We start from the raw sequence: 23,087 nt of genomic DNA, 5'->3' as shown, positions 1-23,087 counted from the left end.
GATGCCCAAGTCACCTCATCTGGATCTCTCAATGTGGAGTAGCACTGGCTTTTCCGTTAGTCCCTTCCAGATGACTGAGCCTCTCACCCTTATCGCTAAGCATGAGGACGAACACTCTGCGAATGAAACCGAGCTCACAGCATTTTCAATAAATATGACCATACAAATAACAAGAGGAATATGTGAAACTCTTATCCTGTACAACACAACAGTTCTAGACACAGTACGGTACTCCAAAATTAATTAGCGGAACAGAAATAAATAAATAACAGGGGGGGGGGGGTAGGTGGAGATCAGTAAATACAAGGTGGAGGCATTGGTCACAATATCGTGTTGTGATACCACATTTTGTGTGCGTGTTTGTGTGAGTGCGTACACAATAAAGTCAACCAGGCACCAAAATGCAAAGCATTCTTTATTCATTTCGTAAGACACGATTATTCATGAATAGATCTGGTCAGGTTTATTTTTTCTATTCGTCCATCTCTGCATCCTCTCAGGCCGGCAAGGAATATCTGAGGTCTGGGAACACCTGTCTCACCATCTCTCTTAGTTTGACAACCCACCTCCTTGGGAAGCCAAGTTTGAGTGGCATTTTCCCGTCTCATGTGGCTCAGGTGAGTCTGAGTTGAATGTGTGATAGTTGTCCGAAGATCAGTCTAGAATTTTCAAATATATAATAGCTGTATCAGTCACAAAATGCCCTTAGTAGCATATAACACAGAACAACAATGATTAAAGATCTCAACTTTGTGGCCTGGGGGCCATTTGTGGCCCGCATAATGTTATTTTGCAGCCATTTTACTTGACATCAAAGTTAAATGTTAAGCCCCTTTTATACCACTGTACATGTGTATCACCAAAATGGCCTTGCTTAGCCCTGAGTGGTTGCTTATCCATTATACTTTTTGGAGCTGTGTACTTATCATGGAACCACTCCTCAGAACCTCCTCCAAGGTACATTCTAAAATGCAAGCTGAGGTACGAAACAGGCCGAGACACACTCATGTACAAAGTATACAATAACCTGCTCTGCCCCAATACTGAGAAGCTGTTCGAAATTCGAGAGTTGCTATGACTTCATAGGTACAATTCTCTTTAAAAAAGAATCCAAAACAAGAACAAACATTATGCAAAGCTGTGTTTCTGTAAGAGATGTTTATTTCTGACATGTTGAGTCAGGTGTGTCTTAACCTCCATGGCAGAGGCTCTGTCGAACGCTTGAGATTGATTCACCGAACCCCTCGGGTTCGATCGAACCCAGGGTAAGAACCACTGATCTCAACGTTCATGACCGTGTTTCACAGCGCTCTTGTTCACGTATTGTATTTTCTATGTAAGTAGTTTATCTTTTTTGTAACTGGATTAGCTTGTCTTTTTCTGATGAGCGATTTTGCATTCTTTATTCTCCTTGCCTTTTTAAGCGCTTTATGTTCATCTTGTATTAGTCTGGCACTTAGTTACCAGTGACCTTTGCTGTACTCTGTCGGTATTGCATTTTTCCATAGTACAGTGAAACTCCTCTAGAATGAAACATACATGGGTGAAAATACCCCCTAATGTGAAAAAATCTTCATGCATGAACACCATTCCCATTCTCCTGCCCCCCATACGATGAAAACCCCCCCTGTTGCGTTATATGAAATCATTTTCTCTGCTCTTGCCTCGCGAAGATATCCATTACAACGAAGTTTAATCCAACAGCGACCTCTACTTCTTCGTTCAGAAACGGCAAAAGCAACCACCACACTGGTTTACACAGCTCCGAGTTTCCTGAATGCAACATACTAATAGCTGCTCTGCCATTGGCTTACCAAGCATCATCCTGGCCTCCGATTGGCCAAGAGGGACCTCACCATCTATGTGTGTAGATACTGTAGCTAGATCCATGGAAGATAGAGTGGAATGCATCCGATTAGCTGCTCAGAGTATATTGCTTATGGCTCGACGGACATTCAAATAAACAAACGTTTCCTGGAATGCTTTACTTGTTATCCTGCTAAAAACCTTCCGCTAACTGGAGCGCTAATTAGAGAGAAGGCGAGTTCAATCGCACTAACTATGGCCATCGAGGACTACGAAGCATCCCATGGCTGGCTTTAAAAGTTCATTGCATGACATCAGCTGAGCAACGCTGTCTTGGGTGGCGATCGAGGGGAGGTCGAGTTAGAGACAGTGAGATGGTGGAAAGAAAAGCCACCGGGTCCAGGGAGTATTTGTTATTGTTAGATTCAGACGCAGCAAGAACGTTGCATTGCTAAAATGGCTACAAAACGGACCTTTGGATGTCAAGCAGCTAAGACAAGAAGCGTTCTGATGCTGAAAGAGAGGGGAAAAGTGATCAAAATGAAAGACGGAGGAAGCAAAATAAAATACCTTATCCAACAAATTGATGTAAGTGAAAGTGAATGCTGATCGTAAATTTCGCAATTTCTTTCCCTTTATTTTCTTTCTACACTGACTATATGAAGTGTCAAATAAGCGTGTGCTCATACTTAAGCACTATTGGAATAAAAATAGAGTACACATGTGTTTGTGTGTGTGTGTACATCTGAGATCAAATTTGCTACAGTGAAAAACCCCCTGTTGTGAAACATTTCTTGCTGCAAACATGATTTCGTTGTAGAGGAGTTTCACTGTACAAGTTTTTGTTAAAGCTTTATCATTGTCTACGTTTGTGGGACCCACTTTGTTCCATCGCAATCCAGAACTTGACAACAAGTAGATTTATTTGTTGAATCTTTTCCTTTTCTGTTCTTGTTGGAATATTACAATGAAGAACCTATTATTGTATTAATATGAAACAAGTCAAAATACATAAAGAACAAAGGGTATGACCGGATAAGTTGTTTACTTCTTCCGACTCCACTTTGAACATGTAAACAGTGCTTAATGATGACCATTTGTTTCCTTTTCTTTTAAATCTTTTTACTTCCGACCAAATCTATTCTGTTAACTGTTTATATGTTCAATAAATAAACAAGACACCAGTGGAAGGCTAACAACACTAGCTACTCGGATATTGTGATACTCATTGGCTCCAATGACACTAGGATGAGACAATCACAGATCACAAAGCGGAACATAGTTTGGACTTGTGATCTTGCCAGAAAGATGAGTCAGCATTGTGTAGTTGTCTCTGGGCACTTGCCTGTGAGGCAATGATGAGAGGTTTAGCAGGTTGTTCTCACTTAACCGGCTGGGTAGTTTTTGTAGTGAGCGGAGACTGCAATTTGTGAATAACTGGCCCTCTTTATGGGTTCGGCCCAACCTACTGAGGTTGGACGGCCTTCATCCAAAACTGAGAAGGCGCCATCACTCTTTCTAGAAGCATAGATGACGGTTTGAGCCTTCCATGACAGCCCATATTAGAGCAGACCTGGTTACAGGCGATTAGCGAGCCTTTAAGAACATGTGTGGAGTCTATAAGGCTAGCGCTAACTAGCGCTATGTTAAAATCTTACAAATCACATCGCTTTCTATGAAGATTAGAGTGTCAGACATACTGATTCTTACTTACTTACTGCTGTATTGAATACTGACATGTTTTGGACTGAGTTTAGGCATTCTCTGTTGCTCGGTCTTATTGATGACACAGTGCACGCTTCCAATAAGTCCTCGAGAACCAACAAATAACTATTAGAATCCTACATTCGTAACCTCCCAACACACCTTTTGAGTACCCAGAGAAAACTCAAGCAGGCACGGGAAGAACATCCAAATTCCACACAGGAATGCCAAGAGCCCAGATTGGAACCCACAGCCACTGTACTTTTGAGGCGGATATGCTAACTTCTACTGTGTCACTGGGATGGAGTAATACTGTCAATATTGCACTGACAGATATAGTATCAGGGGCCTAAGCATAACTGTGGCTACTACACGTATTTGCTTGACACTTCTCCCACTTGATGTTGAAAACAACTGTTGCTGGCTGTCAAACCAGACCAAAATTCAGTTTCTGTGGCCAAAAACGTGAAAACAATGAATCAATACTTTGACTGACCAGTTTGATAGCTGACCTCCGGAGTTCCCACTCATTCCATTCATATGACTTCACAATGTTGGTCACCAGCGCGTGGACATCTGTCTGAGTGCAATTCTCAGCCTTAGACACGAGTACAGTCTTTCCTGCTTGCATCTGTAAAACAGCCAAACCGTTATTCTGCCAGTGTTTGGTCAGAGGACTCACTAGGTGATGTTGGCGGTAAAATTGAGGGGCTGGCAACGCTCATCGCAGAAACAATTTACAGAGTGCAGTGGCTAACCTACAATCGTCATCTTACACAGGATGGAGTTTGATGAAGTTTGAGAAGTTGAATAAGTTCAGGTGAACTCTTGGCTTTTTCTGCCACCAGTGCAATGAAGTAATCGGGGCTGTGGGCAAATTTCAAAGCATCTTCTTTGGAGTTGAAGACATACAGTTTCTCCTTGTGCTTGAGCACACCAATGAATGGATTTCCTGCAATGGGAATGTCACATGTGAATCTTATATTTAGTTAAAATGAGGGTATAAAGCATGCGACATTTGGACATGATTTTTAAAAAATCATTCATAGGTTTTCAGAGCTTCAATGTAAATACCATAGATAATTTCTTATGACTGAATTTGATACAGTCTGAGTGGCCCTTTGATTATTTAAAAAAAAAAAATCTAACATTTGGGATGCGGTTACTTTTATTTTGGTTTTACAAGTTACATAAATCTGATGCATTATTATATCCAAATCATTCTTCAAAAACGCTGATAAACATTAATTTAAACTTTTCCACAATAAATCGAGAGGAATGGGGCAAAAATCCAAAAATATGGAAAGCTACGGGTGCCCAACTGTGACTACGCAGGTCGATTGTAGTTTTAATTAAAACAATAATAATACATTTAATTTTTGAAAGCGCTTTTCATCATACTCATTACACAACAAGTAAGACATTGGTTTTAGCCCATATACGAAGTAACGACAAACTAACGCTTTGCGATAAAAAACGGGATTCAAAATGGATGCTTGCAAACGTTACTTGTAAACATTACGAGCCCCGAATCTGCCGAAGACATGTCCTGACCCCCAATGATTTTTTTTACGGATTTGGAACAATATAAAATAGGTCCATTTTGACTGGAAAAAAAGCGGAATTCCACCAAAAAGCGGAAAAAACTCATCCCTGGATTATTAGCAGTTGAGATTTAGTGCAGTTAAGAATGAGAAAGTTTGTTTAAACTGTAATATGACCAATCACCACTAGACGGCAGAAATTCCTGAGTTGCACTTACACTGCCCTCGACCACAATGTGAGTAGGCCAAATAATGTTTGGTGGATTTTGGAATGATATCCATCTATGCATTTACTGATCCAGTAAACCTCACAAGGGTTGTGGGGCGTGAAGGAAGGCACAACTAAGATGTTTGTTTTTTCAAACCAGCTGTCTTTGGGCAGTAAGGGAACATATAAGATGAACAACCATTCATGCTCAAAATGACAGCTCGGGACAATATAGTGTTCAATTAACCTTCCACACAGGTTTTTGGAATGTGGGAGGAAACCTGAGTACCCGGAGAAAACCCACGTCGGCACGGGGAGAACATACAAAGCCCACACAGGAAGGCTGCAGCCGGAATCGAACGGGATCCGCTCAGATAAGTTTGAAACATTGCTTTCCGAATCAATTTCTGACTGGGTATGGACACTTTCCATATTGAGCCCCACTATTGATGTCCTTGAAATGACATCACACTTCCGGGTTTGTTGCTCATCAGGATCCCACTTTGGGAAAACGTTTACTTTGTCAAATTTAGGACATGGATTTATTATTTTGCTTTATTGAATGTATTTTGTTCTAATTACTTCATAAAAAACGATTTCACTGGGGATTTCCTGGAATTACTTCACAATTGACTTTTAAATGCTGTGTAGCTGACCTTATCACACGCGCATTGCCAATCTGTTCAGATGTCATTGGTACCAAAGGGCCATTACCTGGAAGAATAAGTCCATCTTTGTGAACAAGCGTGTAGGCACAGAATCCATTATATTGTAATGGCAGCTCAGTAAGATTGTCAGTCGTTTCAGGCTGGAGCCACTCGTGCTGCTTCGTATGCGCTGGATCAATGCGCTCACCTGTATAAAGAAACAGTACAGCTCGCACTCGATATTCTGGTAAAATTATTTGCCATTCCATGAACTTTTGTGTATGATGCCAGCCATACTTAAGTGCTCGTTTATTCTTTCTTTGTCTGTTTTGACTTCTACTCCCACCAATAGGTCGTCCAAAGGATATTTGGAAAAAATCTTGGCATGAGAGGTACGGAAGAACTGCAATCTGAGTGCAATGTTGTTCAAGATGTTCAGCAGCTCTGCCTGATCCTGAAGTTCCGACCACAGTTTTGACAAGGCCTTGAACAATGGCTGAAACAGGATGATGAATTTAAAAAAAAAAACAAACAAAGAAAAAAAACGGTGAGAACATGGAACATGGGCCCGGTGGTCCAGTGGTTAGCGCGTCGACCTCACAGTGCAGAGTTACCGAGTTCAATTCCAGCTCCGGCCTCCCTTTATGGAGTTTTCATGTTCTCCCCGGGCCTGTGTGGGTTTTCTCCGGGTACTCCGGTTTCCTCCCACATTCCAAAAACATGCATGGCAGGCTGATTGAACACTCAAAATTGTCCATAGGTGTGATTGTGAGAAACAATGTTTGTTCGTCTCTGTGTGCCCTGCGATTGGCTGGCAACCGGTTCAGGGTGTCCCCGTCTACTGTCCCCGAAGACGGCTGAGATAGGCTCCATCACCCCCCGCGACCCTTGTGAGGATAAAGCGGATCGGAAAATGGATGGGCATGGAACAGTAATTCAGTAGTAATGTCTGCAACGCATGGAACTAAGTCTATTATCACCATCCATCCAGCCATTATCTGAATCGCTTATCCTCACAGAGGTCGGCGGCGTATTGGCTCCTATCCTAGGTGACTTTGGGCATGAGTCAGGTTACACCCTGAATTGGTTGCCAGCCAATCGCAGGGCACACATAGACAAATGACGATTCACTCTCACAATGATATCTAGGGATAATCTCGAGTGTTCAATTAACCTACCATGCATGTTTTGGGAATGAGGGAGAGAACGGGTGTACCCAGAGAAAACCTGCACATGCACGGGGAGAGCTTGCAAACTCCACACAGAAAGGCCAAGGCCAGATTCTAACCTACAACCTCTGTACTGTGCTAACCAATCGACCTCCTTGCTGCCTATCAATCATTCATTCATTCAAATAAATGTCGAAATTTTCTCATAGTTTTCAGCAAATTACTTACAAAAACCTTTGAGGTAGGCACAGCTGCCTTGGGCTGCACCGATGTTTTGAGCAGGTATATCTGGGAGAAAATGTCCTTCTGAAGGATTTCAATTCTTTTTGCACACGAACGTGAATCAGCCTGAAAGTGAATGACATAACAACTGTTTATAGTATTAATAAAGACGAACAAAACAAACTCCAGGTTCAACTTTGATTAGAATGCTTGGTCAAATTTGACTTTGCTGTTGGGTCAAAAGCAACTTTGCTGTTGGGTTAATTCAGTGTGACCCCATAATTAATTTCAATGATTGAATTCATTATTAATCCCATGTAATCAATACATTTTGTTTTATGCCATGAGCACAGCATCTCTTACCCAACATCTTTTAATCCAACATTTAGTTAAACTAACCCGACCTCTGACCAACAGTTGAGTTTCAAATTTGACCGAGCATTTTTAAGCGTGTACATTGCCCCAAAACCCACGCGACTCATAGGAAAGCCATAGTCTCGTGACATTTGAGACACCACACCTGAGACAGTTTCTCGAGGGATAGAAAACTTATTGTCCACCCATTCATTCATAAAGGGTCAGTTTTATGTGTTATCTGTTCTTTGCTGCTTCTGTCTTCCCTGCAAATCCCACAATTTTCCTCTGGTAAACAAACTGAACGCTTTGGTCACGTGATCTCAACAGGTCTCATACAATCTCTGATAGTGTACCACAAGAGAGAAAAAAAAATCGGGTTGATTTTGCTTCTTAACCCTTTCAGGGACAGCGGTTACTTCAGTGGACAGCTTAACCATGTTATCAGGTTACAGGGTGCATAAAAGGGTTAATTCATATTCCACAAATGTAATATTACTGTATTTTCCGGATTATAATTTTCTTTTCAAAGTTTGGCCAGGGGTGTGACTTAATTCTGGAGCGATTTATGTGTGAAATGATTATCACATAATATCAGAGGTCCCCAACCCCCGGGCCGCGGACTGGTACCTGTCCGCGGGCCATGTGTTGCCAGGCCGCACATAAAGAATAAGTAACTTCCATTCCTTCCGTTTTATTCATTTCGAAATCTGAAAATGTTTTATTTTGAAACAATACCGGATTTTCTGTTACATCCGTCTACAACAAATCACTTTTGACGCAGGTGAAGGTGCACTTCTCAGTCATGTGATAGGTTACAGATTAAATGAAACCCAAGAGCTAGCAAAATGAGTAAAAAAACAAACAAAAAAACAAACGTCTATGGAAAGTTTCTTTCGTAAGGGGAAAAAGCCCAGCCAGGAGACAGAAGAGCAGCCTCCGACTTCCAAGAAATAGAAGGCTACATTTAATAGACAGTATCAGGAGCCCTACTTCAAATACGGATTTATCTCAATGGGAGATTCCCACGCACCAAGCTCACTCTGCATAATATGCGATGATGGCAAGTCGTATTTTTCATGCAATTTTTATTATCTTATTTTGAAGGCACGTTTAACCGTTACCGTAGCGACCATAGAGTGTTGCGGCCAGATAGGACGTTCCTCGTGTCATGATTCGTGTTAATTCTTATGTTTTGAACATACCAGTTTTCATGCAGGTCATATCATATTCTTTTGTTGTATTTATCCGGCCTTACAGGCCGGTCCTTGAAAATACTGTCTGACATTAAACCGGTCCGTGGGGCAAAAAAAGGTTCGGGACCACTGCATTATATCATTTCACATTATTTTCACATTAAACCACAAGAGGGTGCTGTGGTCTGTGTTGATACTTTCTACATTGGCGGTAACTGATCAAAACAACTGACGATGACTATGACGTAAGTGATGGAGAAGAAGTGCCGCATCTTCTACGCCTGACGTTGGCGCAGTTCTTTAAAAGTGACACCAAGGATGAAGATTTCATTGGATTTCGTGATTTGGAGTGACACCGATGGTTTGGTAAACTTGTTCGCATGTTTTTTATGCTATAGTTATCTGAATAACTTTTAATATGTTCTGTGAAAATACCAGGCACGTTCCCAGTTTGTTGTTTATGCATGTAACGTTGGCATATTGTACACTTATTCAGCCTGTTCTCTATTTTTATTTTTATTTGCCGTTCAAGATGACATGTCTGTTCTTGGTGTTGGATTTTATCAAATAAATGTACCCCCAAAATGCAACTTGTCTTCTTTATTCTGCATTTTATGGCTGGCGCATGTACTGAGGAGCGACTTAAGAGTCTGGAAAATATGGCACTCAGAATGACATGTTTAGACTCGTGGGGACACAAAGAACATATTTTGGACTTTTCCATTTAACGGCAATTGACGGTCCGTATTTATTATTTTTTTTCCCTCTCCCTCTCCCTACCCAGTGTTTTCCTTTCTGAACTCTGACTGTAAATCTCCCCATTGCGGGACAAATAAAGGATATCTTATGTGACCTTGACTCTGATCGGAACTGATCAGTGGTTCACCATCAGAATGAATGGTTAAAAAAAAATAATAATAATGAAAATTCTGATTAGTATCATTTTGAGTGTGTACGTGGGGATGGGGGTCGGTGGCGGGGGTAGGAAATGGACATGGTCCTTCATCCCTGGGAAAAAAAAATAGGAAATAGAAAAAAACAGTAGATGACTCACTGACGCATTTAATTGTAGAAGGGAGTATAAAGAGGCCTGATTAAGTGCATCTTTAACCCTTTCACAAATGCAACACAGCTGGAATGCAACAAGACAATGTAGCAACATGCGCAATCAAGCACCAATGACAAAAAAAATTCTCACCAGTAAAATTTGTAGAAAATGTTCACACTGCCTGACATTGTAGAGCGCTTTTGTTAGTTGAACCAGTGACACATCACATTCTCCCGGCTGCCTGCCATGATACTTTTCTAACAGCGCTGTGTAGTTCCACGCCAAACTCTGGGAGATACTCAGCTCATTCTCTATGGCTTCACTGGTAACCGAAAGAGCTTCACAAAGAACTGCAGGCACTGCCAAGCGAGTGATGAAAAAAAGTCTTTTTGAGACAAGACACAATTGCAATGTGTGAGCTGAAGATACTGTGTCATACTTAGTTCGGAAAACTTCATGTCCTGTTCTTTCTTGCTGGCTTTGTTGAAGAGTCGAATTCCTGTGACAGTCATTGTGAGCTCTGAGAGCTGTTGCTCCTTATCTCTCTTTGCGAGCACCATAAAGGCCCCCAGTTCACTTGATGGAAAAATACTCTGCAAGGCAGCTGATACAAGCCATAAAGTGAGTTGACAACCGTAAATACAGTGGTACCTCTACTTACGAAATGAATTGGTTCCAGAAGAAATTTCTTTAATAGAAAAGTTTGTAAGTAGAGATGCGTTTTCCATGTAAATGCCCTAAACCGTTCCAAGCCCCCCAAAATTCAGACAAATGTTTTATAAAGCATAAAATGCATCAAAATATGTAACAAATAGATGTTGCAAATTAGATTATTGTGCAATGTAAACAACAAAGAATAGAGTAAAGAATAAAAATGATGGTCATTTAACTTTTAACTGCATCCTTATCGTTTTTTTGGCCTCTTTAGTTCATGTTCTCTCTCAGAAGTGTTTTTTGCCTGGCGTTTTCTAAAGAAAGGACATCTGCTTTTGTCGGCTTTTAACAAACCTTCGAAAATGTCCAAGGCAAAAATCAGCAGGGTGAGCGATCGCCCGACTGGTGAACACTTTTTCTGGGGATTCACATTTACACAAAACTATCGGAAGGCCTCATGGCCTGAGGGGCGAATGACGAGGACGCTACATAGACACACCTATACATACAGACTCGTACGGTAGAGGCCCCTCTTAGCCAATGGGATGCCAGGATGATGCTCGGGAATAGCCAATGGCAGAGTAGCTGTAAATGTGTTGCGTTCAGGAAACACGGAGCTGTGAACGGCAACCCATACTGTACTTTTACGTTTCGTATCTTGAAATAGATAAATTATTATAACAATAAATTATTGTTTGATCGAATTGCCTCTGCTATTTTTGGGGGGGCCGGGGGGAATCCACATTTCAGCATACACAAACAAAACGGTTGCAATGAATGGTTCCTCTCTGATAATAATAAATCTAGTAGCTAACGATGTCTGGCTGAACAGCTACAATCGATAGCGCTGCCCTGCGGAGGGCATGAGCAAATTGGTGTTCAGTGTCTTGCCCCAAGGATCATTCGACAGCTGACAGAGTCGGGATTCAAACTGTAATCCCTTCACTCCCTAGACGACGTGCTCGATGAAATGAGCCGACCGTACATGAAATAAGCATACAAGGGTCACTTGTCGGCAAATTCGTTCACAAGTGTATGGTGGGCTCTCGTGACCTTGGCCACAAACTCCCTGTTGTGTTTCCTATCACCTTTGCTGATTCAGTACTTTTGCCATTGGGTTACCTGTAGCCTCTTGCACAGAGCTGACATCTGAAGGTGATCCCATGCCAGAGCCCAGCAGGATGAATGTGATGATTTTACGGTAAAGGGCATCCAACTGGTCTTTTGTTTTCACCCTGCTCTCGGTGATCTCCCTGCTCACTTGGGTTAATCTTGTCTCCAACATCCAGTTGATTTCCCTGAGGAACTCTCCTGTATATTAAAAATAAATAAATAAAATAAAATAAAATACTGTCGTGGTTGGGAAATTATAGCCGGCCTCAATTCTCTGTCGTTTTTGGTCACCTCACGGTCTGTCCTTGAGTGCTTGAAAGGCGCTTGTAAATAAAATGTATTATTATTATTATTATTATTAGCATTTGACAACAATAAATGTGAATGGGTTGTAAATGCCTGGGCTTAAGTCTTTGCTTAAAGTGTCATCAGCGCTTTCGTGAAAATTGCCATCTTTGCTCAACAACCACCTGGCAACCAGACTGATTCCGCCAACGGCGAGAGGGAACGCGGCAATTTTAACCCAGGTATTTTAATGATGAAAATGTTTCATTTTTGGCAAGTGGGAATATTTGAAATGGTTGTTATTGGATGATCAAGGATGCGCTTGTGGTACTTCCACTTATGATGTACATTAGAAATGTTAAGTTTTACCATTAGCAGTTTTGTCACATCGTACTAACAGTTTCATTAGTCTCGTCAAAAAAAACCCAAATACTGTCTTTGCTTTGCTTGCGGATATATTCTCATTGACCCGGGTCATTTCTTTCTCAGGGAATTGAAGTGATCACAACTGGACTGCTGTTTTGTCTCAGAAGATGTGTTTGCCTCTCATCAGTTCTTGTCTTCATTTTATATTAAAAAATATATATTTTATGCTAGGGTCGGCATGGAGGTCGACTGTTTAGAACACAGTGCAGAGGTGCAGGCCTTTCTGCGTGGGGTTTGCATGTTGTCCAATCAGTGTCCATCCATCCATCAATCAATTTTCTAATCTGCTTATTCTCACGAGAGCATGGACATGCTGGAGCCTGTCCCAACCGTCTTTGGGGACTAGGCTGCGGAGACCCTGAGCTGATTGCCAGCCAATCGCACGGCACACATAGACAAACACCCATTCACACTCACAGTCACACCTACGGACAATCTAGAGCAGGGGTGTCAAACTCATTTCACATGGTGGGCCACATACGGCCTCGGTAGATGTCAAGTGGGCCGGACCATTAAAATGATACCATACTTTGCTATAAATAACCAAAACAATAAGTCTTTCCTTTGTTTTGGTATAAAGAAGCACAAGAACATTACGAAAATGTTGAAATTTAATGAACATATCTTTGACAAAACATTTCATGAAGCACCTTACATTTCCTTCGACAAATGTGCAATTTACTTTTATCATTCACATATATGCATTGCAACTGATCCCACTGATTGTACAAACTTTAACAAGTAATTGGTATTGAAAAATATAGTAATGCACTTTAAGATTAAACGAGATTTATAAAGAAAGGAATTTTTGAACCATTTACACGTGCATATAAAATCTAATTGTAATCCCTGCCTACACCTTACAAACTAAGGAGAGTGCTATTAAATGTGTAAATGTGAGAGTGCTATTGATAGCGTCTGCTGTCATGGGTCTGTCTCAGTGACGGACTGAGGCTGCTGTTGTCTTCTTCTCTGATCAAAACAGTGTCCCCTAGCGGATATTCAACGAATTGCAACTTGTTAAAATATTAATTCTGTGTCTTTTATGCGTTTTTTCACTTTTAAATTATCCTGTGGGCCTGATTGAACCTCCTTGCGGGACGGTTCCGACCCGCGGGCCGTATGTTTGACACGGCCGCTTTACATAACTATCTCGCGGGTAGGATTAAACTCCTTTGCGGGCTGGATTCGGCCCGCGGGCCGTACGTTTGACACCCCTGATCTAGAGCATTTAATCAACCTACCATGAATGTTTTTTGGAATGTGACAGGAAACCTGAGTACCCGGAGAAAACCCACGCAGGCACAGGGAGAAATTGCAAACTCTACACAGGAAGCCTTGAATCGAACCCACGGCCGACTGTGAGGTGGACATGCTCACTAGTCGACCATCGTGCCACTAAGCAGAATGCACTTCAGTTCAAATTTTGATGAAATAATAAAGGCTGAAAATATGTTAGCAGAAATCTTAGTTACTGTATATGGGGTGGTGTGTGTAGAATTGAGCAAAGCAATTTAGATAATAAATTTTGGAATAAGGCTGTAACACAAGCTCTTTGACTACAATCTGGATCCACCGTATAACATTGTAAAAAAAGTTACCATTGAAGATCATTGGAAATTTTTAATACTGAGATAATTGATCTGCTCCATTATAGTGAGTGATAATTAACACATGGATTTGTCGAGAAAGATTTGGTGTTTTTCTCAGTTTGACAGTATTGTTTATTGACCATGTTTTGGATTTAGATTAGTTCTGTCTACATTTTAGTGTTTGTTAAACTTGCTCCAATTCTAGTTTATAAATGAATATTCATGTAGCATAGAAAATAGGTTCACTCACGTCTAGAAGTGTAATTGATGTCAAAATACACTTGCATCTTGATTGTGTCAAGGGAAGGACTGCATGTGGCCGGAAGTGTCTCCACGCGCAGCTGTCAGGAATATTACCAAAGGAAGAACATCAATTTGCCGCTCATTGAAATAGTGCTTAAAGAGTTTTGAGGTTCAGTGCCCATACATTGTGAAACCAAACAAGAATGAACCACCGAGCTGGAATTTAGAAAAATCTATGGACTTTATTACTTACTTTTCCCTAAACAGCCGCGCATCGCTTCGCACAGACTCAGTCACAGCCCATTGTAACAATGGACAAATTTACCTCGGCTGCTGTTCTCTTCAACATATTTGCATTATGCGGGAATGTTACCTTTATGGAAAGTTCACTGTCATCTTTAGATGTTAGTACGATCTTTTTTGCACTCTTGTAGGCTTGTTTGATTCTCGAGTTTTGTTTACTTTGTACACACAGCATTTTGTCATTTTGGGTGAATTCTTGCTCGCCGTCAGCAAGTGAAACGACTCGTTACTACCCCCTGGTGGTGTTGCTCTTCTGTGCAGTCGTCATAGAGACCTCCAACAGTGAACGTAAACGGAGTACGTCATTGCGGAATAGAGTGGATAACAAACGTTTACCTGCGCCGTTAACTTAATTTAACCTTGTGGTTGTCACCTCCGTAATTTGCTGACTTTTGAGAACCTTAAAAAAACTCACCAGCAATTATTTCTGGCAATGAGACTCCCCCCACAACTGCAGTTAAAGTAGGAAGGTGAACTGGTGTGCTACTTTCGCTAAGGTTAAGTGAAAAATGTGTGACTGGCAACCGGGGTAAAATGTAAATTTTCCAGAGGGTTCTCCACAATAGTACATGTATTAACATAATTTATGCTTGGCTCGTGACATTTATTTAAACGAATGACGAGGTGGAGAAGAACCTGCAGACTAAGCAAGCACTAACTGTGTTTTCTTACCTTTAAAGCGATCATGTCTTCCGACAAGGCATCTTCTGTTGTACACTCGTGTACTAATTCCAGAAGTATGGGTTCGACCACACTTTCGGCCAAAGACATATTTCAAATCGTGAAAACAGTCGCTTGCTGAACCTCAACTACTGATTTGTTGTTTGCCAAGATGTTGCCACAGCAACAGCGGCCTGTGTGAAAATTCTGTCCAGTAGAGTTCGCTACAGGTTATCTTTTTGAGATGTCGTGACATTAAACAGGTACAGTAAAATTATTGTCCGTCAATTTTCCTAACCGCGTATCTTCTTCCCGGTTAATTCTCGGTAATTCAGAAGTGGCAAAACCCACCCACACCCTGATTAAGTACTAGAGTCCAACTAATAATTCGAACACAGACACTCAAACTTAAAACTGATTCAACTCTTTAATTTCAAAAATACATACAGAAATAGAATTAAGCACAAAATGTCCATTCGTCCATCCACTTCCACCCACATTGCAAAAATATACATGGCAGGGTAATGGAACACTCGAAATTTTACAGTGACTCCAGGGCACATAACTATTCACGCTCACACTCACACCTTGGGACAATTTAGAGTCTAAATTGATTGGCCGCCCAATAATAAAAATAATGATGATAATAATAAATCTTCCATGTGCCAGATTTCCAAGTCGAGCGCTTCAATACTCTGCACATCCTTGGTATTGATCATTACTGAAGGTGTTAAAACGACATTTTTGGTCGAGAACAGAGACGTTCGAAAACCGAGGTTTGACTGAGTCATACCACGGTTATCGACCATAATCCGTTCTAGAAGGCTGTTCGAAAACCGATTTTTTCGAAAACCAAAACCACGCTCTTTTAAAAAAAAAATCTTTATATTGAACACGTTTGCTCACAATGGGGCGGCCCGGTAGCCCAGTGGTTAGCACGTCGGCTTCACAGTGCAGAGGTACCGGGTTCGATTCCAGCTCCGGCCTCCCTGTGTGGAGTTTGCATGTTCTCCCCGGGCCTGCGTGGCTTTTCTCCGGGTGCTCCGGTTTCCTCCCACATTCCAAAAACATGCATGTCAGGCTGATTGGACGCTCTAAAATTGTCCCTCGGTGTGAGTGTGGGCGTGAATGGTTGTTCGTCTCTGTGTGCCCTGCGATTGGCTGGCAACTGATTCAGGGTGTCCCCCGCCTACTGCCCGGAGATGGCTGGGATGGGCTCCAGCACCCCCCGCGACCCTAGTGAGGATCAAGCGGTTCGGAAATTGGATGGATGGATGGATAAATGTGGCTATGTAGCGTCCTCGTCATTCGCTCTTCAGGGGGCGTTCCGAAAGTTTTACGTAAATGAGAATCACCCAGAAAAAAGTGTTCACCAGTCGGGCGATCGCTCACTATGCTGATGTTTGCCATGGACATTTTCGACGGTTTGTTAAAAGCTGACAAAAGCAAATGTCCTTGGATCAGTTCTTTACAAAACGTCTAGCAAAAACCACTTCTGGCAGAAAGCATGAACTAAAGAGGGCAAAAAACGAGGAGGATGCAGTTAAAAGTTAAATGACCATCATATTTATTCTGTACTCTATTCTTTGTTTTTCACATGATGCACAACTCTCATTTATTGTGCAATAATCTAATTATAACATGTATTTGTTCCATATTTTGATGCATTTTTATGTTTTAGGAATCATTTATGACTGAGTTTTGAGGGGGCTTGGAACGGATTAGGGCATTTACATGGAAAATGCATCTCCACTTACAAAATTTTCTAGTTAAGACATTTCTTCCAGAACCAATTAATTTCGGAAGGAGATGTACCACTGTTTTACCCACAGAAAAAAAAAGTTAAAATAACGTGCGCTATCATATTTATCCTCTAGACGGCGGGATTTAACCACACTCCGACACCAACATTTTGCCTTCATCAGCAGCCAACAGATTTCAACACACGCCTGATGCCTCATTTACGATAATCATTGCGCATATGCAAGTTTAAACCCAGCATTGAATTTATGCCCAGCTCCGTGCCAGGGGCTGGAAAAATCTTTATTTGTCATTAAGTATGTGTCTTTGATACCATTAAAATTATTATACTGGTCTGTGAGCTTCATTGACGAGTAGAAGGTATGACTTTCACTTTCCCTAAAATTTGAGATTCACTCCGCTGTTATGCCATCCAGTCGTTAATTTTAAGTGACCCCTCATATTGTGCCAACATGTCTGATTACATTAAAATAAAGTGGCCCAAATTTCAAATTTCCACCATGTTCTGTCGAATTGAACCTATAGCTTTGCTGAATCAGACGGGTCGACAATTAAAAAACAATGACTCCTAAATGACGATAAATGTGACAGTTTTATCAAATTGCCGATGATTATGACCAATGTCTGGTTGATTTATGCACATTGTGTCAACACACACACATTGAAAGCTTACATGTCTCCAAGACATCATCTCTACTGTAAGCTTATGTTACATTATTAATTATCATTTTATGTTTGAGCATCATATTATTTCATGTTAAACATACCTAAATTATATTCTGTTGTTTAATAATTGCTTAGACATGTATTTTTATGTTGATAGGTTCTGATTGGCTGTAAAGTAGAGAAGCAGGAAGTGATTTTAGTTACGAGAGTTGTGTTCTCGTTCGTTCGTTCGTTCGGAGGTGTAGACGTTGAAAGAATAAAAGCTGCCTTCAAAGGATTCCATCTCTTCTTTTGCCCATTCTTAAAGTAGAGCTATCCACTACAAAACTACGAGCCTATCAACTTACACTACCATGGTTCAGTTCGGAATGCAAATGCACACACACACCGTGGACGTCTTTTAAAAAATGGCCAGTGAGTCTTTGTTTGGAATTAACAATTAAAATTATTCAATGGCAACATAATGAGCTGGCTGGCTTCTGTCCACAATGCCCAAGAGAATAAAACACCCACATACCCATTCACGCCCCCCCCCCCCCCCACACACACACACACACATTGCGTGTATTGGTTAATGACGACCCGGATCTTTAGTGACAGTTAAAGCAGAACCAAAAAGTAATGAAAGAGGAGGAACGTTTTATTTATTTATTTAAATGGGGGGTGGGGGGGGCGCAGACAAAATGTAGAATTTGATTTCTTTTAAGTATAAACTTCATGAATCATTCTAACTGCAGTTCTCCAAGGCGACCTTAAGGTTTCCTTTTTTCTGCATTCCACCGCAAGTGGGCGACATGGTGCATGGAGTAGTTCGCGTATCCATCATATAGTGCTGAGGTTGGGTGTTTGAATCCAGGCCCCGACTTTCCTATGTGGAGTTTGCCTGTTCTTTCTGTTTGTGGAGATTTTTTTGGGTCTTTTGGCTTCTTCCCACATTCTAAAATCATGCATGTTAGGTATAGACTATAAATTGGCCTTAGCAGTGAATTTGTGTGTGAATGTTTGTTTTTATGTGCCCTATGATTGGCTGGGGACCATATCAGGGTGTATCCCACGGCTGAAGTGAGCCGGTATAGGCTTCAACTAATCCATGTGAGGATACGCCATACAGAAAAAGGATGGATGGATGGATGCTAGTCTCTCTGGGAAAAAGGCAAAAACCTACACAGTGCAGAGAGTTGGGTCAAAATAACACAATTTGGGGCAAACACAGACCGATGTCCTCCTTGGGTGAATTTTACCAAATGTTCTGGCTTGTTTTATTTAAAACAAACAAACAAAAAAAGACATAGAGTCAAATTGGGTTGTGTCAACTGATTTTTTAAAAATAATAATTACATCAATAATAATAACTCTTTTTCTTATTATTATTATTATTATTTGAAGTAGTACTAGTCCAATAGTATTAGTAGTAGTAGTATTGTAAATATCTCAATGACAAAACTGATACAGCTTCCATATCCCAACATAATTCATGAATTTGGAAACCACTTCATTTATATTTGACCCCAACACTAACTTAACAGTGAAGATTGACTGGATGAGTCATTCATTCGTTTTCCGAACCGCTTTATCCTCACTCGGGTTGGGGGGGGGGGGTGCTGGAGCGTATCTCAGCTGTCTTCGGGCAGTAGGCGGTGGACACCCTGAACCAGGTTGCCAGCCAATCGCAGGGCACACAGAAACAAACAACCATCCCCGCTCACACACACCTACGGACAATATGGAGTGTTCAATCAGCCTGTCATGCATGTTTTTGGAATGCGGGAGGAAATCGGAGGACCCGGAGAAAACTCACGCAAGCACGGGGAGAACATGCAAACTCCACACAGAAAGGCCGGAGCTGGAATTGAACCCGGTCCCTCTGCACTGTGAAGTCGATGTGCTAACCAACCTGGAGAACCCAAGAACACTTTTTTTCTTTGGAAAATTATGAATTATACATTAAATGACTGCTCTATGTTCACTGAACACCAAAATATGTTTTGTCAAATATTTAATGCTTTAATCCTAATTTAGGATTTGGGCCAAATTTGACCCTTTGGGATTTAAGGGTAGCATTTGAGTAGTAGAATTGATAGGGGCCAAAGGGTTACAAACAAGGGTTTCATAAAGGGGCAGCAGGCTATCCCAGATGACTCAGAATACAACAAAGTTGATCATTTAACTGCGGCCTTGGGTGTCCTGGTGCCAAGTGTAGATATGAACACTCATTTGGCTCACAAAGCACCCGACCCCTTTGGCCCATTCCACAGGTAGTGAGCCCATGGGATAGGCGACCTACCTTGCCTTTTCGGGCTGAACCCTTGGGGCCTGGCCACCAGGCGCTCGGCAGCGAGCCCTATTTCCAGGCCTGGCTACCAGAGAGGGGCCTTGGTGACCCGCATCCGGGCTCGGGAAAATGAGATCCAACTTAATCCCCATGTGGGGTCTCTTAGCCTTGCTTTAACTGGCCCCTCACCTAGGACCTGTTTGCCATGAGTGCCCCTGCCAGGGGCCTAAAGCCCGAGACAACTTAGCTCTTAGGATCATTGGGACGCTCAAACCCCTCCACCACGGTAAAGTGATGGCTCATGGAAGGGTAAAGGATTACCCCAGTGCTTGAAAGCCTGGCGGACCACCATGCTTTTCTTGACTGCCCCCAAACCATCCAGGGCTCGATGGTGCATCCAATTTGGGTGGCGAATGAAAAGAATTATAGGTTGATTGTACACTGTACACCTCTTTCATTGATGTCAAAGGGCCACTTCTCCTTCCTTGACCTTTTAATTACACTTTTGTCATGGCCTCGGTCGTGTGTACACAGACCACTGTGCTCGCTCAAGAAACGCGTGATAAAGCTGAGTTTTAAATTTTTTGACCAATTAAACAAGTACCTGTGGAAATCTACAAGGCTTTGCTCCTTTGGCTATCACAACAGCATCGATCCATGGATAGCTTCCTCCTCTGCTCGCACTCCCACATGTTACATGTACAACCAACCAAAGTCTCCTGGACTCTAAAAAAACATCCATCCATCCAATCTAATGTGCTTATCCTCACAAGGGTCGCGACAATAAAACGAATGACATGCCGGCTCAGACGTCGCCCGGCCAAACAAGGTCTGCGTCAGGTGCTGGGGAACCAGAGCACCTTGAAGGAAGGAAGAGCTGCACAACCTTGATGGCTGGAGACGATCCCAGCCATCTTCGGGCAGTTGGCGGACACCCTGAACCGGTTGCCAGCCAATCGCACGACACACACAGGCAAACAACCATTCACGCTCACAATTACACATAGGGACAACTTAGAGTTACTTTCCGTTTGAGTAGAAGCACCTGTGGCGAAAGCCAAACTGTGGCAGGGTTTTCTTTCTTTCTCGTCTTTGATTTTTCCACCTCTGAAATAGAGGATAAAAATATATTTGGTAAATTTTGTCAGTATGAATAATTTTTTTTGTCAGTCTATTATCAAAGGTTCTTTTTTTAATATCTCTTTTGTGATTTAAAATACAGTGTAATTGAATGCAATTATTTTCCGGGATTAAAATCCATCCATCCTTTTCTGATCTAGTCGCGGGGCATGCTGGAGCCTATCCCAGCTGTCTTCGGGCAGTAGGCGGGGGACACCCTGAACCGGTTTCCAGCCATTTGCATGGCACACATAGACAAACAACCATATGCGCTCACACTCACATCTCGGGACAATTTAGTGTGTTCCATTCACCTGCCATGCATGTTTTGGAATGTGGGAGGAAACCGGAATACCCGGAGAAAAACCACACAGGCACATGCAGACTCCACATAGCAAGGCTGTAGCCGGAATAAAACCCTGCACATTCTGCACTGTGAGACCGACACGCTATTTCAATATTTTAAATATAGATGACTATATTGTGACAGTTAATATAATAGATATTGAAAACCATATGTCAACCAATCGGGCAGTCTGAATGACTAAAGAGATATACAGTAATTCATAGTTGACTAATATATATACAGTATATATATATATATATATATATATATATATTGTTTGGCTCCAGAGGAGCTCCTGGTTGACAGAACAGTCGCACAAGACTGCAGGTCTCGACGTACCAACCTGTGCACAGCCTGGATTGATTACAAGAAAGCCTATGACTCGACGCCACATACATGGATCACTGAATGCTTGGAGTTGTATAAGGTAAACAGGACCCTAAGAGCCTTCGTTGCGAACTCGATGAGAATGTGGAAAACCACACTTGAAGCCAATGGCAAGCCACTTACCCAAGTGTCCATCAAATGTGGCATATACCAAGGTGATGCACTCTCCCCACTGCTGTTCTGCATAGGACGGAACCCCCTAAGCCAAGTAATCACCAAGACAGGCTATGGATACCGCCTCAGAAATGGAGCTACGATCAGTCACCTCCTCTACATGGATGACATAAAGCTGTATGCTAAGAGCGAAAGGGACATAGACTCCCTGATCCACACAACCAGGATCTACAGCAGCGACATCGGGGTGTCATTCGGGCTTGAGAAATGTAGTCGGATGGTGACTAAGAGAGGAAAGGTAGTCCGCACTGAAGGGGTCTCACTCCCTGAAGGAACAATAGCAGACATTGAGGGCAGCTACAAGTACCTCGGTATACCACAAGCCAATGGCAACCTCGAACTGGCAACAAGGAAAGCGGCTACGGCCAAATACCTCCAGCGAGTGAGGCAAGTCCTAAGAAGCCAGCTCAATGGCAAGAATAAGACCCGGGCAATAAACAGCTATGCCCTGCCAGTGATCAGATACCCTGCAGGAATAATAAGGTGGCCAAAGGAAGAGATTCAGACCACGGACGTTAAGACCCGAAAGCTCCTAACCATGCATGGAGGGTTCCATCCGAAATCCAGCACCCTGAGACTGTACGCAAGCCGAAAGGAAGGAGGCCGGGGACTAGTGAGTGTGAGAGCCACTGTCCAGGATGAAACATCCAAGCTCCATGAATACATCAAGGAGAAGGCTCCAACGGATGACGTACTCAGAGAATGTCTCAGACAATGGGGAACAGAGGATGAGGCGCTGGAAGAGGGACCATCATGGGAGGACAAGCCCCTACACGGGATGTACCACCGGACCATAACTGAAGTGGCCGATCTCAAGAAGTCCTATCAGTGGCTCGAGAGGGCTGGCCTGAAGGACAGCACAGAGGCACTCATCCTGGCTGCTCAGGAGCAGGCCCTGAGCACCAGAGCCATCGAGGCCCAGATATACCACACCAGACAAGACCCAAGGTGTAGGTTGTGCAAAGAGGCACCTGAGACGATCCAACACATAACTGCAGGGTGTAAGATGCTGGCAGGGAAAGCCTACGTGGAACGCCATAACCAGGTGGCTGGCATAGTCTACCGAAACATCTGTGCGGAGTATGGACTGGAAACCCCAAGGTCAAAATGGGAAACGCCTCCGAAGGTGGTGGAGAATGACCGAGCGAAGATCCTGTGGGACTTCCAGATCCAGACTGACAAGATGGT

At 42.4% G+C, this 23,087-nt stretch overlaps 1 protein-coding gene across 2 annotated transcripts; it reads right to left on the bottom strand.

Annotated features, from left to right (window-relative positions):
- Positions 1 to 437: 437 nt before the first annotated feature.
- On the bottom strand, positions 438 to 15,325 carry cfap206 (cilia and flagella associated protein 206). 2 transcript variants are annotated; one of them, XM_086100445.1, is made up of 11 exons: positions 15,187 to 15,325; positions 14,219 to 14,309; positions 11,675 to 11,863; positions 10,338 to 10,502; positions 10,049 to 10,257; positions 7,307 to 7,426; positions 6,207 to 6,405; positions 5,977 to 6,117; positions 4,287 to 4,462; positions 4,007 to 4,141; positions 438 to 659 (listed from the first exon to the last, which is right to left on the bottom strand). In XM_086100445.1, exons 1-11 carry the CDS (start codon positions 15,283 to 15,285, stop codon positions 438 to 440), a joined length of 1,746 nt encoding a protein of 581 aa, XP_085956571.1. In that variant the 5' UTR covers positions 15,286 to 15,325. The 2 variants fall into 2 exon arrangements, with proteins under 2 accessions (XP_085956571.1, XP_085956570.1); XM_086100444.1 differs by lacking the exon at positions 15,187 to 15,325 and adding an exon at positions 14,585 to 14,689.
- Positions 15,326 to 23,087: the final 7,762 nt, after the last annotated feature.

Source organism: Hippocampus guttulatus, chromosome 20 (assembly GCF_054856545.1).
Source record: "Hippocampus guttulatus isolate MCC_2025c chromosome 20, RoL_Hgut_1.0, whole genome shotgun sequence".
Classification (NCBI taxonomy): Eukaryota; Metazoa; Chordata; class Actinopteri; order Syngnathiformes; family Syngnathidae; genus Hippocampus; species Hippocampus guttulatus.
This window is presented reverse-complemented; position numbering and strand designations above follow the sequence as displayed.

Excerpts from the sequence above, each read along its gene's own strand:
- cfap206 (XM_086100444.1), bottom strand. The coding sequence starts at position 14,689 with ATGCTGTGTGTACAAAGTAAACAAAACTCGAGAATCAAACAAGCCTAC. Across the intron at positions 11,864-14,218 it reads CATCAATTACACTTCTAGAC|GAGAGTTCCTCAGGGAAATC; the intron begins GTGAGTGAACCT and ends TTTAATATACAG. Across the intron at positions 4,142-4,286 it reads TTCATCAAACTCCATCCTGT|ATGCAAGCAGGAAAGACTGT; the intron begins GTAAGATGACGA and ends GCTGTTTTACAG.